Source organism: Procambarus clarkii, chromosome 49 (assembly GCF_040958095.1).
Source record: "Procambarus clarkii isolate CNS0578487 chromosome 49, FALCON_Pclarkii_2.0, whole genome shotgun sequence".
NCBI classification, from domain to species: domain Eukaryota; kingdom Metazoa; phylum Arthropoda; class Malacostraca; order Decapoda; family Cambaridae; genus Procambarus; species Procambarus clarkii.
In genome coordinates, this window is record NC_091198.1 from 19,794,026 (window position 1) to 19,813,408 (window position 19,383).

Here is a 19,383-nt window from a genome sequence, read left to right on the forward strand (position 1 = left end):
CGGTATCTGAGCACATGTGTATTTACATGGTTCTTTTGCCATTTGAGTGACCCAACATGGTCCGGTTTCTGCTGTTTGAGCAGCCGACAAGTCTATATTGACGTGTCTGTGGCAGCCTTCTTGATACTGGTCTGTGTTGGCTTGGTGTGCTGTTTGACTTGTGTCCCACTGTTGTTTCAGAGTCAGAGTCAGCTATTGCAAGCCTATCTTTTTGTCATTTTAGTGAGCCATTACCTGTTGACTGATCCTGTTACCTCTCTTCATTCAACTTGGCAGTAACTCCCTCATTGGCTTTCAGTGTGGGCCATTTGTTTGCTGCTTTTATGGGGTTGCCTAATGGGCTTTTGCCCTCTAGCAGGGTCTTCTCCTACTGAGCCTTCTGTTTCTTACATGCATACATTCTTGTAAATCCACTACATGCATAGCATTTTGACGGGTCCTTAATCTTAATTTTTCCTGGAATATGACCCACCAAATCGTTTAACAACCAGGTACCCATTCACTGCTGTGTGAACAGAGGCATATATCTAAAGCACTGGGCGAGTGTTTTACCACTGCGCCACGAGGACTGCATGGCTCAAGCTGGCCGCTTGCCCTGCTTCTGCTTTATGGCTGCAGTATGCCATTTCCTGCTTGAATTGTTTGTAAAGGCGTCCTTTGTTGGGCCAGTGTCCCTGATCCTTGCTTCTGTGCCTGGATTTTCTCTTTTGGTACACTGGGTGGCTTTTATTTTGCTAGCCTACTGTCTTTTTGTGGATTGTGTTGTCCATATTTTCCAGGCTTGTCTGCTTTCTTGGCCTCATTTGTCCTGGGCAGTTATTCAGGCTCATGTCTTTTTGTCTTTTTGGGATTTGGTGGCTCGGTGCCTGGTTTATGTCCCTCAGCAGCACTTGGCATGTGTGACAGTGGGTCAGCAACACAGCATTGCTCCCTTTGGAGTGCCTAACATCTCCTCTCCTCCTCCCACAAGGTGGCCATTCTTTAGTTTGTTGTCTGGAGGAGTTAGCTTGGGAACCATCTATGGACCCCTCTCAGATATCCACACATTGAAAGTAGTGAATTTACCCAAGGGCAACTAATACTAATTGCCTCAATGAGGACAGGAAGTTGGCGGCTTGTCAAAAGTCCCCCCCTCCCTTTGCTCTGATGATCTTTTCCAGATGTATTTTAAAACCCAGCAGAGTTTTGGCATTTATGGCTTCGGTGGGTAGGTGGTTCCACAGGTTTACAATCCTATTGGTGAAAAAGCCTCTCCTTTTTTCTCTCCTACATTGTTGCTTGTTGAGCTTGAACCCATTGCTCCTCATTCATGTTACATCTGACCTTTTGAAGAAATTGTTTGGATCGACATCCTCCATATTGTTCAGTATTGTATTTTAAAGGTTTCGATAAGATCCGCCCTGTCATGCCTGGTTTGCAGTCTTGTTAGCCCTGTGGCCTTCAACCGTTCCTGATACGAGAGATGACTAAGCTCTGGGATGATTTTTGTTGCCCGATGTTGCACCTTCTCCATAGCAGCTATGTCTTTCTGAAGATGAGGTCTCCACACCTGGATGCAATAATCCAGGTGGGGGCGCACCAGAGACTTATACAATTGAACGACTGCTTTCTTTTCCTTGAAGGTAAAAGTACACTTGATTATTTCCAGGGTTTGGTTGGCTTTTTTTTTATTGGCGCTCCCACTTGTTGTGCAACTTTTAGTGAATGATGGATTCTGACTCACTAGACACTACACTAGCACACTCCCAAATACCTATACCTACATTGTTAAGCAAGGTCTCAGGACTGTAGTCAGAAAAGGTCCAATAACAGTCTTCAACTCTGATAACAATCTTCCAGCTCAAGGACATGTATGTAAAATTTCCTAACTTAAAAATAGATATTTATATGAACTGCATGTGTGAGAAAATAATGAAATGGAAGATGAATTTTGTAGACCACATTGAAACAAGATCAAGTTTGCCCTTATGTGTTTGATCCTTACATTGAAACCCTACAAAGAAAACTTGGGTCTAAGAGAAATAAACAATGTATCTATTCTAACACTTATAACTAATTTCTAATGTAAATTAAGTCTGACACCCATGAAAAATGTATTTACAAAGTAGTTGGTGAGTTTGTCAAGTGTCATGATATTTATGTTGTAACAGAACTTAAGCATACTAAATCTCATAAAATTGTGTTCAGTTAGTTATTGCGGTCAACAAGTCACAGTAAATAGCTGCTTTCCACTAAGAGAACAATACAACTTTGCATAGTTGCTTGTGAGGCATAAGCAGATTATGAGACACTGTAGGCCATTATCAAGAATCATCAACACTCCTAGACATGGGCTATAGTGCGTAAATGAGAAAGACCAATTATACTGATATGTGTCATTGTCAAGGGAGTCCATTCTTTATTTCCTTCAGGTTTCTGGATTCCAGAATACTGAGTCATCACCACTGTTTTGTATAAACCTGGATTCTACAAAGTATAGCTTTCTTTGATTAATATGTGGGAAGGCCATGATTAAGTGCTGAAGTATGGTTTGTTGGAATGTAATATGAAATGTGCTCTGCACTGCACATTTTAAATTGTAGAATGTAAATATGAAAATGTAAATACTTTCATCCTGTCCTTGATTACAATAATGTAAAAACATAACTGTCAATGAAATCTAAAGTGGCCTGCATAGTACTGTCTTAGGAATTATTATTGCAGTCACTCACTTTACACAACCCGTCGAGTCTGAGACACTGGCGATATTAAGCTTGTTTCCGGAGACGACAGGAATGGGTAAAATATGCACACGGGTTGCTAGTATTGGAATGTTAAAGGCAGGCTACTTTATTTGTTTGACAGTTTGCTATCCCTTTGACAGAGTAAGATTTCTCACTTGTAGTCAAAACAGCTGTAAAGTTATGCTACTTCTGGTCATGGAAAGCTGTGGTGGTGAGCAGAGGGTTAGCTGCATCACTGGTATCGGATGTAGGGGTGGATATCATAGTAGAGATGATTATATCTCCTCCGTGGTGTCGTCCGTCACCATTGACACTGTCGAGTCCCACTTCCGTCTCCCCATCTGATAGAAAATTACATTAATAATATTATAAATAATTAATAATAATAAATATAGTTTCTGAATGTTATTATGTAAAAAATTATAGAGATTATATTATTTGAAAACTTCTTATGGTTGTAAAACATTGTGGCTAATGAAAGTGACCAGAAAATGTGTTTATAAAGGATTTGAACTCAAAGTTTGCTTTCAGTATAAAGTTGAATTTGGTACAATATGTATATATTAGAAACATCTGTATTGATGCTGGAAATTTAAATTATAATGGTATAAGCTTTTAAGCATTACCATTAAAGCATTCATTATAAAGAAAATATATAATGCAAATTTAATGTCCAGGGGTTGCATTGTTGCTTAAAGTAAATGAAGAGGAGTGTCACACCTGCCAAAGCCTCGGGCAAAGCATCAAAGGAGGAACAAACAACAATGCCCTCATGAAGAGCTCCGATGATCTGGAGGACACGTGGCTTCATGCCAACAAACACCAGGATCTGCCCTCGTAACTGGAAGTCATCTATCATCCCTTTGATCCCCTGATGGTGAGAGAGAAGTTAAACATAATTAGGGAAAAATGTTCGAGTTGTTTCCATTAGGTAAAGATTAAGTAATAGAACTGAAACAATGAATCATTATTGATTATGATACAAATTCTCTCACCCCCTAAAAAAGGACTCCATGTGCATTGACTGATGCCAGGTGTCTAATACATTCATATCAGCCTGATTAGCTCCGGGGAGCCTCCGGGTCTTACCCAGAAAATGGCTTTTCATTACATTCAATGCTGTTTTTTTTACTGTGTTTCTTCATAAATATTTAATAAATGACATGATCTAGATATAAAAAGCATTGCAAGAGGAAGAAACTACTGTATAACTCAAGACATCTATTTGTAGTTCCTACCAGTACTGTATATTGTATATTGTATTTTTTAATGGAGATAGGAATTCAGTAAAGTTACCTAGTGAATATGACATATATGATCTAATATAAAAATGCATTATCTCTAAATATTAAAGTGATGGATAAAAATTTGGAAAAACATAAAACAGTCTTTCAAGCCTGATAATTAATATTCTTTAAATGACAAATAACCAAGAGTTTGGACACACCTTCGCTGACGTATAGTCTGCAGTATCAATGAAGGAACAGTCGATGACAATGGGAAGAGAACCACCAGCCTGCCTGAGCCCAGCCTTTCTGATGGCAGCGCGGATGTGGCATGTACTGGGGTAGCTAATGCCGTGGGATGGAGTAACTAAAACATATCCTCCATGATGTTTCTAAAGAGAGACATGAGAAATAAACATGAGAGGAATGAGAAATATACACAAGAAAAAAGATACATACACATGAGGAATGAGCACTATACAGAACATGAGGAATATACATGAGAGGAAGTGGAGTGAACGTTAAGCCTAATTTGAATAAACAACAAAAATGACTCCTGAAACACAGAAAGAATAACAGCTTTGTCTATATAGTATGCAGATGAGGAGTCACAATAACGTGGCTGAAATATGTTGACCAAACCGCACACTAGAAAGTGAAGGGACGACGACGTTTCGGTCCGAACCGAAACGTCATCGTCCCTTCACCTTCTAGTGTGTGGTTCGGTCAACAGCTTTGTCTACTTCCCAGGAGGGCTTCGAAGGTGGCTCCCTGTTGCTAGCTTCTCTGGATAGCTTTGTAGCTGTCTAATTGCACCAGAACCTCATACTATACATCATTAAGAGCCTACTGGAGACCAGAAGTCAAAACCTGGTCCCCCCCTCACAGAGGTACACAGAGGCTCCAGCAGCTGTGCTTTGGTTCTCTTTGACTTGTTGGCTATCTGGCAAGCTGTCTTCATCCATGATTAGATTTGGTTTGGTTTCTGAGTAAATAATAAGTGTCTTGAGATGAAGTGGAAAAAATACTCAAGGAGGTAAGTAGGAACAAAGCAGTTGGACCAGATGGATTTTCACCTTGGGTTCCGAGTGAATGCATATCTGAGCTCAGTACTCCACTTTATTTGCTTTTTTTCAGTCATCTTTGTGTAGAGGAGTTTTGGCAGATAAATAGAAAAAGGCTAACAGTTCCAGTCTACTAAAATGGTAGCAGGGAAGACCCTTTTAATTATAGACCTGTATTGTTGATACGTGTTGTCAAAACATTAGAAAAAAGATAATTAAAACCAAATGGGTAGAACACCTTGAGAGAAATAATATCTTGTTGTTGTTGTTAAAGATTCGATACCTGGAACATAAAAGTTCCAAGCAGCACGGGCTATGGTGAGCCCGTAAAATAATATCATAAAACAGTATGGTTTTGAACAGGAAGGTCCTGTGTAACAAATCCACTTAGTTCCTGTGATAGAGCCACAGATTTTACAGGAAAGGGATAGTTCTGTTGACTATCTCCTGAGTAGACTGAATAAACATCTTATCTTATGACTACATTTATCTCTTCCTAAAAAAGACTTTCACAGAGTCTCACATGAATAGTTTTTCTGTAAAATGTAACATACTGGAGGAGTGACAGGGAGGCTTCTGAATTGAATGAAAAATTTTCTAACCGATGGCAAAACGAGGGCAGTAACCACAAGAGATGTATCAGACTGGAGAAACGTTACAAGTGGAGTACCACAGGGTTCATTTTTAGCACCAGTAATGTTCATTGCCTATATAAATGATCTACCAGAAGGAGTACAAAATTACATAGACATATTTTCTGATTGTGCCAAGCTACTAGGAATGATAAGAAATTTAGATGACTGTCAGGCCCTTCAAGAAAACCTGGACAAAATAAGTGTATGAAGCATCACTTGGCAAATGCAATGTAATGTGAATAAATGCCATGTTATGGAATGTGGAATAGGAGAAAATAGACCCTGCACAGCCTACAAATTATGTGGAAAAGCTTTAAAGAATCCTGATAAAGATCTAAGGGTGGTTCTGGATAAAAAATTGTCAGTGTCACCATAAAGAACATTGTGCAAGAAGTGTATGCTACATATTTCCAACTTTAGAATCACTTTTAAGTACATGGATGGCAAAATATTACAGAATTTGTTCACAACCTATGTGAGACCATAGTTGAAATATGAAGTGATTGTATGGTGCTCATATCTCAAGCACATCAATAAATGGGAACAAATGCAGACATGCAACTAAATGGCTCCCAGAACTGAAAAACAAGAGCTACAGGGAGAGCTTAGAGGTGTTAAATATACGAAAGCTAGAAGACAGAAGAAGAGGCGATATGATCGCTACGTACAAAATATTAAAGGGATCGACAAAATTGACAAAGAAGAATTTTATAAAGCTGCAACTTGAAGAAAAAGAGATAGGCTCAAACAAAAGAAACAAAGCTGCTGAGAACACATTTGAAAGTTCACTTTTACAAACAGAGTGGTAGATGGTTGGAACAAGTTAAGTGAGAAGGTGTTGGAGGCCAAAACCATCAGTAGTTTCAAAGCACTATATAACAAAAAGTACTGTGGAGATGGGACACCATGAGCGTAGCTCTCCCTGTAACTACACTTCGGTAATTACTGTAGCATGCTTCTATATACATTTAGTAAATAAAATTATTACTATTATTATTATTGTGACGGTGAACCATTCAGTTGCTAGGATGGATGCTGCGAGATAACCCTTGTGATGCAGCACTTAGAAAAGCTTTTAGTTTTATATGACTGCATTTTTTCTGGCTGCGTTCTGGGCTGGATGAGCATTATTCATTGTAGTCTCTAGCACCAGTACGGTCTGGCAGGTAAAATTTGAAAAGTTCCTTGATGTGCTGGGCAGAACATTATCTGCCATGCTTGAGAGTTATCCTAACCAGGATCTTGCCTCAATGAGCAACTCAGTAGAATAGATCAGAAAAATGACAGAACCATAAGATATTTTATTGGGATATCTAGACTAATAAAAATAATTGCTATTAAGCTACATTGCATAAATTCAATGAGCCACACTTTTTTATCAATATGATTAGGAACACTTAACACAGCAGACGAAAACCTTGAAGATGAGCAATAGACATGAAACCGTAAGGTATTTCTACTTGGGTTACCTAATACTAGTAGCTTAGTGTCTAAAGAACGTGTATATTTGCCAAAACAAAAAACTTACACCAGGGGGCACAAGGGCAACTTTGATGGTAGGTGTGGCAATGGAATAAAGCAGCATGGACAGATTGACGCCAATGCCCAAAAGAATCCCCCACTCCAGTCCCCATACGAGACAGGCAATGAAGGTGACAAAAAGAGGTACTAGATCGACCTTCTTGCTTCTCCAGAGAGGGGCCAAGATCCCGTAATCAATCAGATGTATCACGGCGCATATGATCACTGCCGCCAAGGTTGATTTTGGAATGTAACTGAGGAGACAGAATTGCATTTATAAGATATTTCATGCCATTTGTTGTATGGGAAAAATATTGTTTTGACTAATGTATACACAAGAGTTGTTCCCAAAACGTACCAAAATATGGAGTAAAAACTTGCAAAATTTGTATGAAGCAAGGTTATAACATTAAGATTTATTATTTGATATTTTTAAGGACAATGTTTGTTTGACATTATAAAGGATTATAAAGTTTCTAACAAAAGAATAGTAGCTCAGCATCAAAGCTATATAAAAAGTTGCTCACTTTTACTAGTGTAACTAAAGTATAAATAAATCTATAAACATTCAACTACTATTCTTTTGATTCCTGCTTAAATGGGATAGTTGGGAGCTTTAAGGTCTACATTTTATTTATGTTTACTATAAGCAAAATTACAGTTGGTAAAATGGGTTACATTCATTTAGAATGCACAACACACTGACTACAGTACAGTACTATGTTCACATGGAATTAACATATTTATTCACTCTTGTGCAAGCACATATATACTTCTACTACATATACAGTAGTTCAAAATTATTCCTCTCACATTATACAAAAAACTAATAATTTATCAGTTTAATTTTTTCATCTATTCTAAACATGCATGTATATAATCTTTTCCCAATCAACTCTTAGTAAGAGTAGGTAGATTATTTGTAATGTCCCTCTCAAATTTGTTTAACTTTTAATTAAAAAAAAATTTCTTTGAATAATATGAATTAAAACCACTTTACTAAGACAAATGATTTGACAGCTCCTTAAGATTTACTATGTCGACTGGACCAGCTAATCCTCTCCAGTTGTCGCAATGAACAGAAAATGACGTGCTAAATTGCCCTAACCTAACCAAACCTAAAAAAATGGACCCACAAACAGAAAATGTGAATGTTTGCAAGCCACTATAATTTATAATACACCATGTTCCATTAGTTGGAGATTTTGACATCAAAATGCAATGTACGATTTTGACATCAAAATGCGATGTACTGCACTATTTGCAAGGACAGGATGATTTGACAAGATCATCCACAGTTGGGCAAGAACATATTCTGACAAATGTGCCACAAGGAACATTTCAAGTGCTCCCTTTAGAGGCACAATAGGTGCTAGGGAGTCACTGGAGATTATTCGTTCCAGCCAAGAATGACTGATAAGAGGTAAATAAATAAAATTTAAAAACCCCAGCCAAACTCTCCATTGGCATCATGAACACCAACCAAATGACGGTTCTACTCCCTCCGGGCAGATCCATCTCTAGAGTTTCAGGTACGCCAGGCAAGCTAAGCTTTGGTGCTCCTGTAACATGTTTGAAACACGTGATACACACAATGAAATCATAAGAACACTATGTATCTATTAGAAAAATATTGAAGCTGTGTGATGGGATTGAACCCACATCCCTGGATTCCCCATCATTGTTTGTTGGTAGTAATTACCTGAATGTAATTATCTTATCAAATTAACAAGTCAAAGTATTTAGAATGCACTGTCTTTAAAATGCACTTGGAAAACCTCACCAGGACGGACCGAAATGCCGTCGTCTCTTTAATTTCTAGTGTGTGGTTTGAGCAGCCTCACCAGGTGCTTTTCAACAACCATCCATGTAATTTGTTCAAGACCAGGCAAATTAGGGAAAGCTTTCACAAGCCACCACAGTCCTGACCCTGACACGGCCACTTAAGATCCTGGCTATAAAGTACTGTATATCATTATGTTCAGAAAACTTCTTATACAAATCCTTTTTTCCAGGTACTCACCATCGTGGCTGTCAGGTAGACAGTGACACTATTTTCTTAAAAGGTACAAATTTTCTTTCCCAACATATTATTCAATCAACAATTTTTTTTCTGTTGAACAACTGTTGTATTAACTTACCAAATACTTTGATCATCATCTCTGTTTTACTTCACTTACTTCCTTGCTTGCTTTGCATAAACAGAACTACTATACTGTTTTTTTGATTAATAGTCCTTCCACCTTCCTCATCCCCAAAAACACTGCCACAGCTGCGAACTATCGCCTGCCTGGCATTTTTAACCAAACGTTCCTCCTTTTGAGTATTCATCCCACTTTTCACTAGATTTTTAAGATCACAACTTGTAAAACTAAACTTTTAACTTTGGAATATATTTCACTTTCAAGGCCCATAAAATTGATATTAACTCTTGATTCAACATTTATCTGTACAGTGTTATTAATAACTCACGTGAAACATGGTGTGAGGAATGCAAGAGAGAGGAGTACCATGATGCCAGTGATGAGTCCACCAGCAGGAGTCCGCACGCCACTGGTCAGATTAACAGCTGAGCGTGACAAACCCCCTGTTGTAGGCATCGAGCTGTTGGTGTAATTATCTCATTAGGTCTATTAAAACAATTTATCAGATGATTATATGAAATAATTATAAAACATTACATTTTAATAAATTGTTTTGAGGGGATTTGCATTAAATTACATTTAGAAATAAAAATAAAATAATTCTCTGTAAAGTAGTGTACTGTACAGTACTTACCCAAAGAAGGACCCAATTACATTGGCAATGCCTAAAGTAATTATCTCCTGTGTGGCATCAAAGGTTCTGCCTTTAGCAAATACACTGACAATGGCAATAAGATCAAGAATAGCAATGAATGGGACCATTGCCACACCAATGCCAATGTCACTCATGATCTCTGGAAATGTTATAGTTTGATTGTTGATCTCCGTTGAGAAAGGCGGAAGAGATGCATATGGGATTCCAGGTTCCACATAACCTGACAGAGTATTACGAAAATGTTACATAGGGTTTGATCAATTATATTTAGAATATTTATTTATTTATATACAAGGTACTTTGGGCTGTGAAGGTACAGATATTTGATGATTGAATGGTACATTCTTGCAAAGCCACTTTTTACCCTAAATTATGTGTTGTAAGGGGGATATGAAATGATGTGTAAGAGGGGCACGGAATATACAGTGTAAGGGAGGGCACGGAATATACTGTGTAAGGGAGGGCATGGAATATACAGTGTAAGGGAGGGCATGGAATATACTGTGTAAGGGAGGGCATGGAATATACTGTGTAAGGGAGGGCACGGAATATACTGTGTAAGGGAGGGCATGGAATATACTGTGTAAGGGAGGGCATGGAATATACAGTACTGTGTAAGGGAAGCACGGAATATACCGTGTAAGGGGGACACGAAATATACTGTTTAAGGGGGGCACGGAATATACTGTCTAAGGAGAGCATGGAATATACTATGTAAGAGTCACGAGCTTCTAAGCTATTCCCTAGAGTACAAACAATCAAAACCCGCCCTTTACTTCCTTACTTGCATTACATGTAAATTACTTCAAATCACAAATACAGAACAAATGTTTATTATAAAGAAATGCCTCAAACATGAGAGTAAACACTCTGGGTCAGCACCATATATTTAGTTGGCACAACTTAAGCAAATGATCACAGTACATGCATTACATTTACAGGGTATTAATAATCTAATAGACACAGGAAATGGGACAATACACCAGGAATACTTTCACTGACCAGACTGATTACTGTCCTCCAGTCACACAGAAAACCAGGATAAATTACATCACACAGTGAGGTCTTATGCATATCACTAGCATACCTGTAATTGTGAAGGGCTGGTCATCCCCATCAAGGATATAGGCGATGACAGAAGAAATGATAACAACTATAGCATTACGGCCAACAGACAGGTAGAAGACCATCTGTCTTAAGACACGCTGGCCCAGACCTCGGCTGTTATGGTCCACACATGGCCATCGCACTGTGCGTACCTCCTGAACCAGGTTTAATTAGTAATAATAAACATAAAAGCTACAAGATTGCAACAAAAATTGGCTGCATGTAATAGTAAAAGTCTATCCATAGTAACAAAATGGAAGAATAAATTTGTGATATCATATATATGAAGTATTGAACGAGAAAAGAAAAAATATGAAGAAAAAGGTAGGTAGATCAAATTGACTATAAACTATCCCAGAAGGCACTCAGATAGAGTCCTTTGTTAATTTCAGAGAGTACAAACTTAGAATGTAATCAGAAGAACCTAGTACCTTCAGAAGGAAGAGAATGACTGTACAGGCAAGGCCAAGGGTGAGGTCTTGCCAGCGGAAATCTTGGATGTTGGAAAAGACCGCCACCCAGGTGTTGATCAGCCCCTTGGTGTCAACACGAAGACCAAACAGCGGCTTGAGCTGGGACGAGGCTATGGTGATGGCAGCAGCTGAGGTAAACCCACTGATGACTGGCTGAGAGATGAAGTTGATCAGGAACCCTGTAGGAGTAACAGTCAGGTGAGAGGGGTCAGGAGAGGGTAAGAGATAGGTCATGGGTATAAGAGGTAGGGGTTACTGGAATAAGAGAGAGGGGGGTTATAGGGGTCAAAAGAGGGGGATAACAGGGGTAAAGAGATGGGGGTGACAAGGGTCAAGAGAGGAGGGGGGTGACAGGGGAGTCAAGAGAGAGTTCAAGTTCAAGTATGTTTATTGAGATAAGAAAGAAATACATCTCAAAGGGATAGAGTAGCTTAGGCTATTTCTACCTCCCAATACAAGAGAGAGGTGATGGAGGTAACAGAGACTCAATAGAGAGGTTGTAAGGATGAAGAGGGCTTACTATAGGGGTTATGGGGTGATAGGGGTCATAGAGGGACTTAACAGAGGGGTCATGAGGGGTGATAGAGGTCTTAGGAGATACAAGAGGGGCTATGAGGGGGCGACAAGGATCAATATTAGATGAGAGGGCTGACTAAGGTCATAGGGGGGTAAGAGAAGGGTGACAAAGTCATGGAGGCTAATCAAGGGGATAAAAGAGGCCATAAGGGGATAAAAGGGGTCCATGAGGGGGAATATGAGTAGAACAAAAGGGGAGAAAAGAAGCAACATTCCTGGTATCTGGACTAGGGATTCTATTACTGCTAGCACAAACTAATTACTGAATTAGTGTAAATTGCAAGTTATACTTATTATAAATATCCTAAATGCACAAGCTACATACATTATCTTTTGGTAGCTTCTCATCCAGCTGTACCTCTCTCAACCAGTTTAAGAGTAAAACTTAGTACTACCTAATTAACTCCATGCAACCTACCTTACCCCCTAAATGTCAATCCATGTCTTGCTATTTTTATACAATGCTGTTTGTTCACCAACTTGTACAATTGCTGATTTTTGCCATGTTCCCCCCCCTTTTTTATTTTTTATTCCTTTTTTCAACACAATTTATACCTAATCCCAATTACTATTAAGTTTTAGTCTTAAGTGGATAAAAAGTGGTTAACACTTTTAGTCTTAGTTTTTTTTTTCCCACACCTTGCCCGAAACGCTGTGCATATTAGTGGCTTTAGGTATTGTATGTACTAGCTCTATATATAAATCCAACATTATGTTTGTAAATCAACTATGTATGTATGTACTTTTCGTGAATAAAAAATTAATTTAATTTAATTTAATTTAATTTAATTTAATTTAATTTAATAATTTAATTAATTTAATTTAATTTAACTAATTAAATTAAATTTAATTAATTAAATTTAATTTAAATAACAATTTAATTTAATTAATTTAATTTAATTTAATTTTAATTTAATAATTTAATGAAGATAAAATACTGTATACAGCACTATTACACTAAATCCAACATTATGTATGTACTTTTCCTAAATAAATTATTATTATTATTATTATTATTATTATTATTATTATTATTATTATTATTATTATAAATAAGATTCAAACCATAACATAATAGTCAAATTCTTATTACATTTCCCACTTCTTGCTCAACTTACTAAAAATTCCTAGCAAAAATGGGGGTATAAAATAAGGAACCTACTCAACAACCAAATTAAAAAAATATTTATACAATATTTAATGCACAGTACAGTGGCCTCTCTGTTTATGAATTTAATCCGTTCCCATTGACGGTTCGTAAACCAAAAATTTGTAAACCGAAACGAATTTTCTCATAAGAAATAACTTAAATTGAATTAATCCGTTCCACATTCCCAAAAATATTAACGTAAAAATATATTTCATACATAATACAGCATTAAAAATGATCCTATTTTATTAATAACCTCCAAAATTAGCCTAGACTACTGCATCATTCCTCACAAATGCATCATATTGAACAAGATGAATGAAATACATAATTATGTGAAGTGTCTGCATACACTGCTTGTCATCTAGCCATAAGCATTGTATAAAATACAGTATATGTATACTTGTGGGAGATTACATGTTCAACACTTAACGGTACTGAACAACGAAGCACAGAGCACACACCTGCAGCTGGACAACTAATCACAGAGCACACCTGTAGCTGGACAACCAAGCACAGAGCACACACCTGCAGCTGGACAACCAATCACAGAGCACACCTGCAGCTGGACAACCAAGCACAGTGCACACCTGCAGCTGGACAACCAAGCACAGTGCACACCTGCAGCTGGACAACCAAGCACAGAGCACACCTGTACCTAATGTTAGTTTTTAAGTGTGACAGCAAACGTGCACACTGTATCATAAGGTATCCCAAGTGTGCCTGTAAACTGCACTAATGCCATCAACAATCTTATCATCAATGACACCCACCATTAACAACAGGTGTCAGTCACTGAGAGCATTGCCACTGACAGCCACTGAGAGCACTGCCACTGACAGCCACTGAGAGCACTGTCACTGACAACCACTTCCACTGACAGCCACTGAGAGCATTGCCACTGACAGCCACTGGGAGCACTGCCACTGACAGCCACTGAGAGCACTGTCACTGACAACCACTTCCACTGACAGCCACTGAGAGCATTGCCACTGACAGCCACTGAGAGCACTGCCACTGACAGCCACTGAGAGCACTGCCACTGACAGCCACTGAGAGCACTGTCACTGACAACCACTTCCACTGACAGCCACTGAGAGCATTGCCACTGACAGCCACTGGGAGCACTGCCACTGACAGCCACTGAGAGCACTGTCACTGACAACCACTTCCACTGTCAGCCACTGAGAGCATTGCCACTGACAGCCACTGAGAGCACTGCCACTGACAGCCACTGAGAGCACTGCCACTGACAGCCACTGAGAGCACTACCACTGACAGCCACTGAGAGCACTGTCACTGACAACCACTGCCACTGACAGCCAATGACAACCACTGCCACTGACAGCCACTGAGAGAACTGCCACTGACAGCCACCAAGAGCACTGCCACTGACAACCACTGAGAGAACTGCCACTGACAACTGCTGAGAGCACTGCCACTGACAGCCACTGGGAGCACTGCCACTGACAGCCGCTGAGAGCACTGCCACTGACAGCCGCTGAGAGCACTGCCACTGACAGCCGCTGAGAGCACTGTCACTGACAGCCGCTGAGAGCACTGCCACTGACAGCCGCTGAGAGCACTGCCACTGACAGCCGCTGAGAGCACTGCCACTGACAGCCGCTGAGAGCACTGCCACTGACAGCCGCTGAGAGCACTGCCACTGACAGCCGCTGAGAGCACTGCCACTGACAGCCACAAACAAGGCAGCCCGTTCTCGCCAGCGTCCCCAACGTCAAGAAACTGCCGTACTAAGAGAACCTAACCTACCAGAGGACCCACGAACAGAAAAAGGGAACATTCTGACAACTTCGAGGCCCTCAACCATTTTCTTGTACGACAGTTTTTGGCTTTAGGTAAAGTATACGTCAAAATGCGACGTTCTATTAGGAGGACGGGTTGAGGAATGAGGTAGGGTCCTCATTCCCAGGTCTTAGATCCTACTCGGAGGATGAGCTTACCCAGGTTGATGACGCCGGCGACGAGTTCGATGACGCCGGCGATGAAGGCGAGGAGCACGGCGTAGTCCGGCCCGCCGTGGCTGGTGTACTGGTAGGTCATCAGTGCCATGATGGCCGTCGGCCCGATGTTCAGCTCCATCGTCGACCCCAGGAGGAAGTACACGAAGCAGGGGATGAACGCTGAGTACAGCCCATACTGTAGGGATGGAGACGGGTACAGTGGAAGGTTGGCGGGTGGAAAGGCAAAGTGCCGCAAGCGGCTAGCTGGAAATGGGGGATGCTGGCAGGGGAAAATGGTCATGTTGATGGATAAAGAGGGTGATGGTGTGTCAAAAATGGAGTGGAGCTGGAGTAGCTGATGTGTTCGAGCCTGGACTTTCCTCGGCAACTGTGTGTCCAGGCAATACCCATCCTTCTCCCAGACGTCCTAATGTCAGCAATCATTCTCCCTCATCACCCGAGACTGAAGAGACAGGACATTCCTACCGGCACGCTTGTCTCTCGCAGTCAGAAACGCAAACCTTGCTCCTCAGAGCGACGGTCTCCCTTCATGCAGGTTGGCGTTCAATCCCCGACCGTCCAAGTGGTTGGGCACCATTCCTTCCCTCTCGTCCCATCACAAATCCTAATCCCTTCCAAGTGTTACATTGTTGTAATGGCTTGGCGCTTTCTCTTGATAGGAAGAAGGGGAGGAAGGGAATGGAACTACCACAGCGGATAAGAAAGTTTCAGCCCAAACCACTTACAACTGTTCCCGCACCTCCTCTCATCTCTGAGACAAGAGTCACCGGACATCGCAATGGAACACCGGGTGCTGTCTTAATCTAGAGCATGCTGCCTCCCTGGTGCCTTCTCCCTCACCGGATCGTGTTGATTTGCCTATACCCCTTCCCATCGCCCTCTTATATATACCACCTTTACTAGATTGACCTATAACCCTCAACTTGGATTTCACAAACTCCTGCTAATCCTTCCTAATTTACTGTACTTTACTACTGTCTAAAGATAATTCACTGCTAGAATATACTCAATAAAACATCTAAATTATTGGGACCGATTCAAATGTTTAAATCTGTATTCTCTAGAGAGTAAGCGGGAGAAATACATAATAATTTACACCTGGAAAATATTAAGAGGGATTGGTTCCAAATCTGTACACATAAATAACATTATATGTGTAGCAAGTATATTAAGGGTGAGAGAGAGAGAGAGAGAGAGAGAGAGAGAGAGAGAGAGAGAGAGAGAGAGAGAGAGAGAGAGAGAGAGAGAGAGAGAGAGAGAGAGAGAGAGAGAGAGAGAGAGAGAGAGAGAGAGAGAGAGAGAGAGAGAGACTAAGACAGACTAAGACAGACTAAGACAGACAGACAGACAGACAGACAGACAGACAGACACACACACACACACACACACACACACACACACACACACACACACACACACACCAAGACAGAGAGACACACAGAGGACACAACACTTACATTAGGGGGCAGGCCAGCGACGATGCCGTAAGCGAGCGCCTGGGGTATGATCATGAGCCCGACGGTGAAGCCAGCGACCAGGTCCCCCAGAAGGCACTCGCTGGAGTAGCCCCGGAGCCAGCCCAGGCACGGCAGGCGCCGGTGGAGGGTCTTCCTGCTCAGGCACCGTCCCACTTTGTTCTGACAACAACACATGTCACAAGCACATTACTGTGGGACACACCAGGGGGACATTACTGTGGGACACACCAGGGGGACATTACTGTGGGACACACCAGGGGGACATTACTGTGGGACACACCAGGGGGACATTACTGTGGGACACACCAGAGGGACATTACTGTGGGACACACCAGGGGGACATTACTGTGGGACACACCAGGGGGACATTACTGTGGGGTAAACCAGGGGGACATTACTGTGGGACACACCAGGGGGACATTACTGTGGGACACACCAGGGGGACATTACTGTGGGACACACCAGGGGGGACATTACTGTGGGACACACCAGGGGGACATTACTGTGGGACACACCAGGGGGACATTACTGTGGGACACACCAGGGGGACATTACTGTGGGACACACTAGACGAGAAACATTACTGTGGGGTACAAAAGGAGAGATACACATTAATATGGAGTACACCGAGGCAGAACAGTTACGCTTCCGGGTCTGCGATGTCTTGCCCAATCGTTACGGGCCACCGACCTCTCAGGAAGACGACATAAGGGTTGTAACACATATCTGCGGGGAATACCTCTCTGGTGGGAGCCAGAGTACCCACACACGCGCGCCCGAAGTGTTGGCTGGGGGCTGGGCTTTACCTTTGAGTAATAAATTGCTTGCACGATGCAGGAAAGATTGTGGGACTGAGAGACACTGCCAGTTGTACTCACCTAGTTGTGCTTGCGGGGGTTGAGGTCTAGCTCTTTGGTCCCGCCTCTCAACCGTCAATCAACTGGTGTAGAGGTTCCTGAGCCTACTGGGCTCCATCATATCTACACTTGAAACTGTGTATGGAGTCAGCCTCCACCACATCACTGCCTAATGCATTCCATTTACTAACTACTCTAACACTGAAAAAGTTCTTTCTAATGTCTCTGTGGCTCATTTAGGGACTCAGCTTCCACCTGAGTCCCCTTGTTCGTGTACCACCCGTGTTAAACAATCCATTCTTATGGATGGATTATAATCCATCAGTAGGATGTGTGGCCATCCTAATGATGATGTCTTACTGATGAGAGAGAGAGAGAGAGAGAGAGAGAGAGAGGGGGAGGAGAGAGAGAGAGAGAGAGGGGAGGGGAGGGGAGGGGAGGGGAGGAGAGAGAGAGAGAAAGAGAGAGAGAAAGAGAAAGAGAAAGAGAAAGAGAAAGAGAGAGAGAGAGAGAGAGAGAGAGAGAGAGAGAGAGAGAGAGAGAGAGAGAGAGAGAGAGAGAGAGAGAGAGAGAGAGAGAGAGAGAGAGAGAGAGAGAGAGAGAGAGAGTGAGAGAGAGAGAGAGAGAGAGAGAGAGGGTACGTCTAGAAATTCCAAGGTCTCAGGGGGTGAATCAATGATCACATGTGTGCTAGCTTCTCCTGTCCGGAATCCGTTTAAGGTCTACCACCTAGCTAGTACCTGGGTCATTAAGACCTAGCCACTACCTGGGTCATTAAGACCAAGCAACTACCTGGGTCATTAAGACCAAGCAACTACCTGGGCCATTAAGACCAAGCAACTACCTGGGTCATTAAGACCAAGCAACTACCTGGGTCATTAAGACCAAGCAACTACCTGGGTCATTAAGACCAAGCAACTACCTGGGTCATTAAGACCAAGCAACTACCTGGGTCATTAAGACCAAGCAACTACCTGGGTCATTAAGACCAAGCAACTACCTGGGTCATTAAGACCAAGCAACTACCTGGGTCATTAAGACCAAGCAACTACCTGGGTCATTAAGACCAAGCAACTACCTGGGTCATTAAGACCTAGCAACTACCTGGGTCATTAAGACCAAGCAACTACCTGGGTCATTAAGACCAAGCAACTACCTGGGTCATTAAGACCTAGCAACTACCTGGGTCATTAAGACCAAGCAACTACCTGGGTCATTAAGACCTAGCAACTACCTGGGTCATTAAGACCAAGCAACTACCTGGGTCATTAAGACCAAGCAACTACCTGGGTCATCAAGACCAAGCAACTACCTGGGTCATTAAGACCAAGCAACTACCTGGGTCATTAAGACCTAGCAACTTCCTGGGTCATTAAGACCAAGCAACTACCTGGGTCATTAAGACCTAGCAACTTCCTGGGTCATCAAGACCTAGCGTGTATAAACAGGTATGTATATACCCTGAGAAGCAGGTATGTGTATACATACCGGGAAAGATATATTAAGTATAGGCTTCTCGCCCCTGACAACAAGAATTATACACCTATATGCACCTGCTGGGACTTTCCTGCGAAGCTGGGATACCTGCTAGGACTCTCAAGACACACTGGAATACCTTCTAGGAGTCCCAAGACACACTGGGTTACCTGCTAGGAGTCTCATAACGTTTTAGAAAAGAACTTGTATCATGAATTTGAGATTCCCAAGACGCTTCCGGGACTCATTCATCTTTCTAAGCCTATCTCTGTCGAATCACAGCACTTGTGATGAATGAGACGAGATGAAACAT

At 41.5% G+C, this 19,383-nt stretch overlaps 1 protein-coding gene across 1 annotated transcript in view; it reads right to left on the minus strand.

Moving 5' to 3' along the window:
- Positions 1-833: 833 nt before the first annotated feature.
- The window catches only part of LOC123763179 (sodium-independent sulfate anion transporter), a 38,484-nt gene continuing 19,934 nt past the window's right edge, over positions 834-19,383 (minus strand). The window contains exons 3-12 of the mRNA XM_045750185.2: positions 16,717-16,896; positions 15,239-15,434; positions 11,507-11,727; positions 11,056-11,230; positions 9,948-10,188; positions 9,642-9,773; positions 7,177-7,423; positions 4,171-4,341; positions 3,444-3,594; positions 834-3,064 (exon numbers count right to left, since the gene is read on the minus strand). Of these exons, the coding sequence (XP_045606141.1) occupies positions 2,907-3,064; positions 3,444-3,594; positions 4,171-4,341; positions 7,177-7,423; positions 9,642-9,773; positions 9,948-10,188; positions 11,056-11,230; positions 11,507-11,727; positions 15,239-15,434; positions 16,717-16,896 (1,872 nt within the window). The 3' untranslated portion in view covers positions 834-2,906. The remainder of the gene's footprint in view (positions 3,065-3,443; positions 3,595-4,170; positions 4,342-7,176; positions 7,424-9,641; positions 9,774-9,947; positions 10,189-11,055; positions 11,231-11,506; positions 11,728-15,238; positions 15,435-16,716; positions 16,897-19,383) is intronic.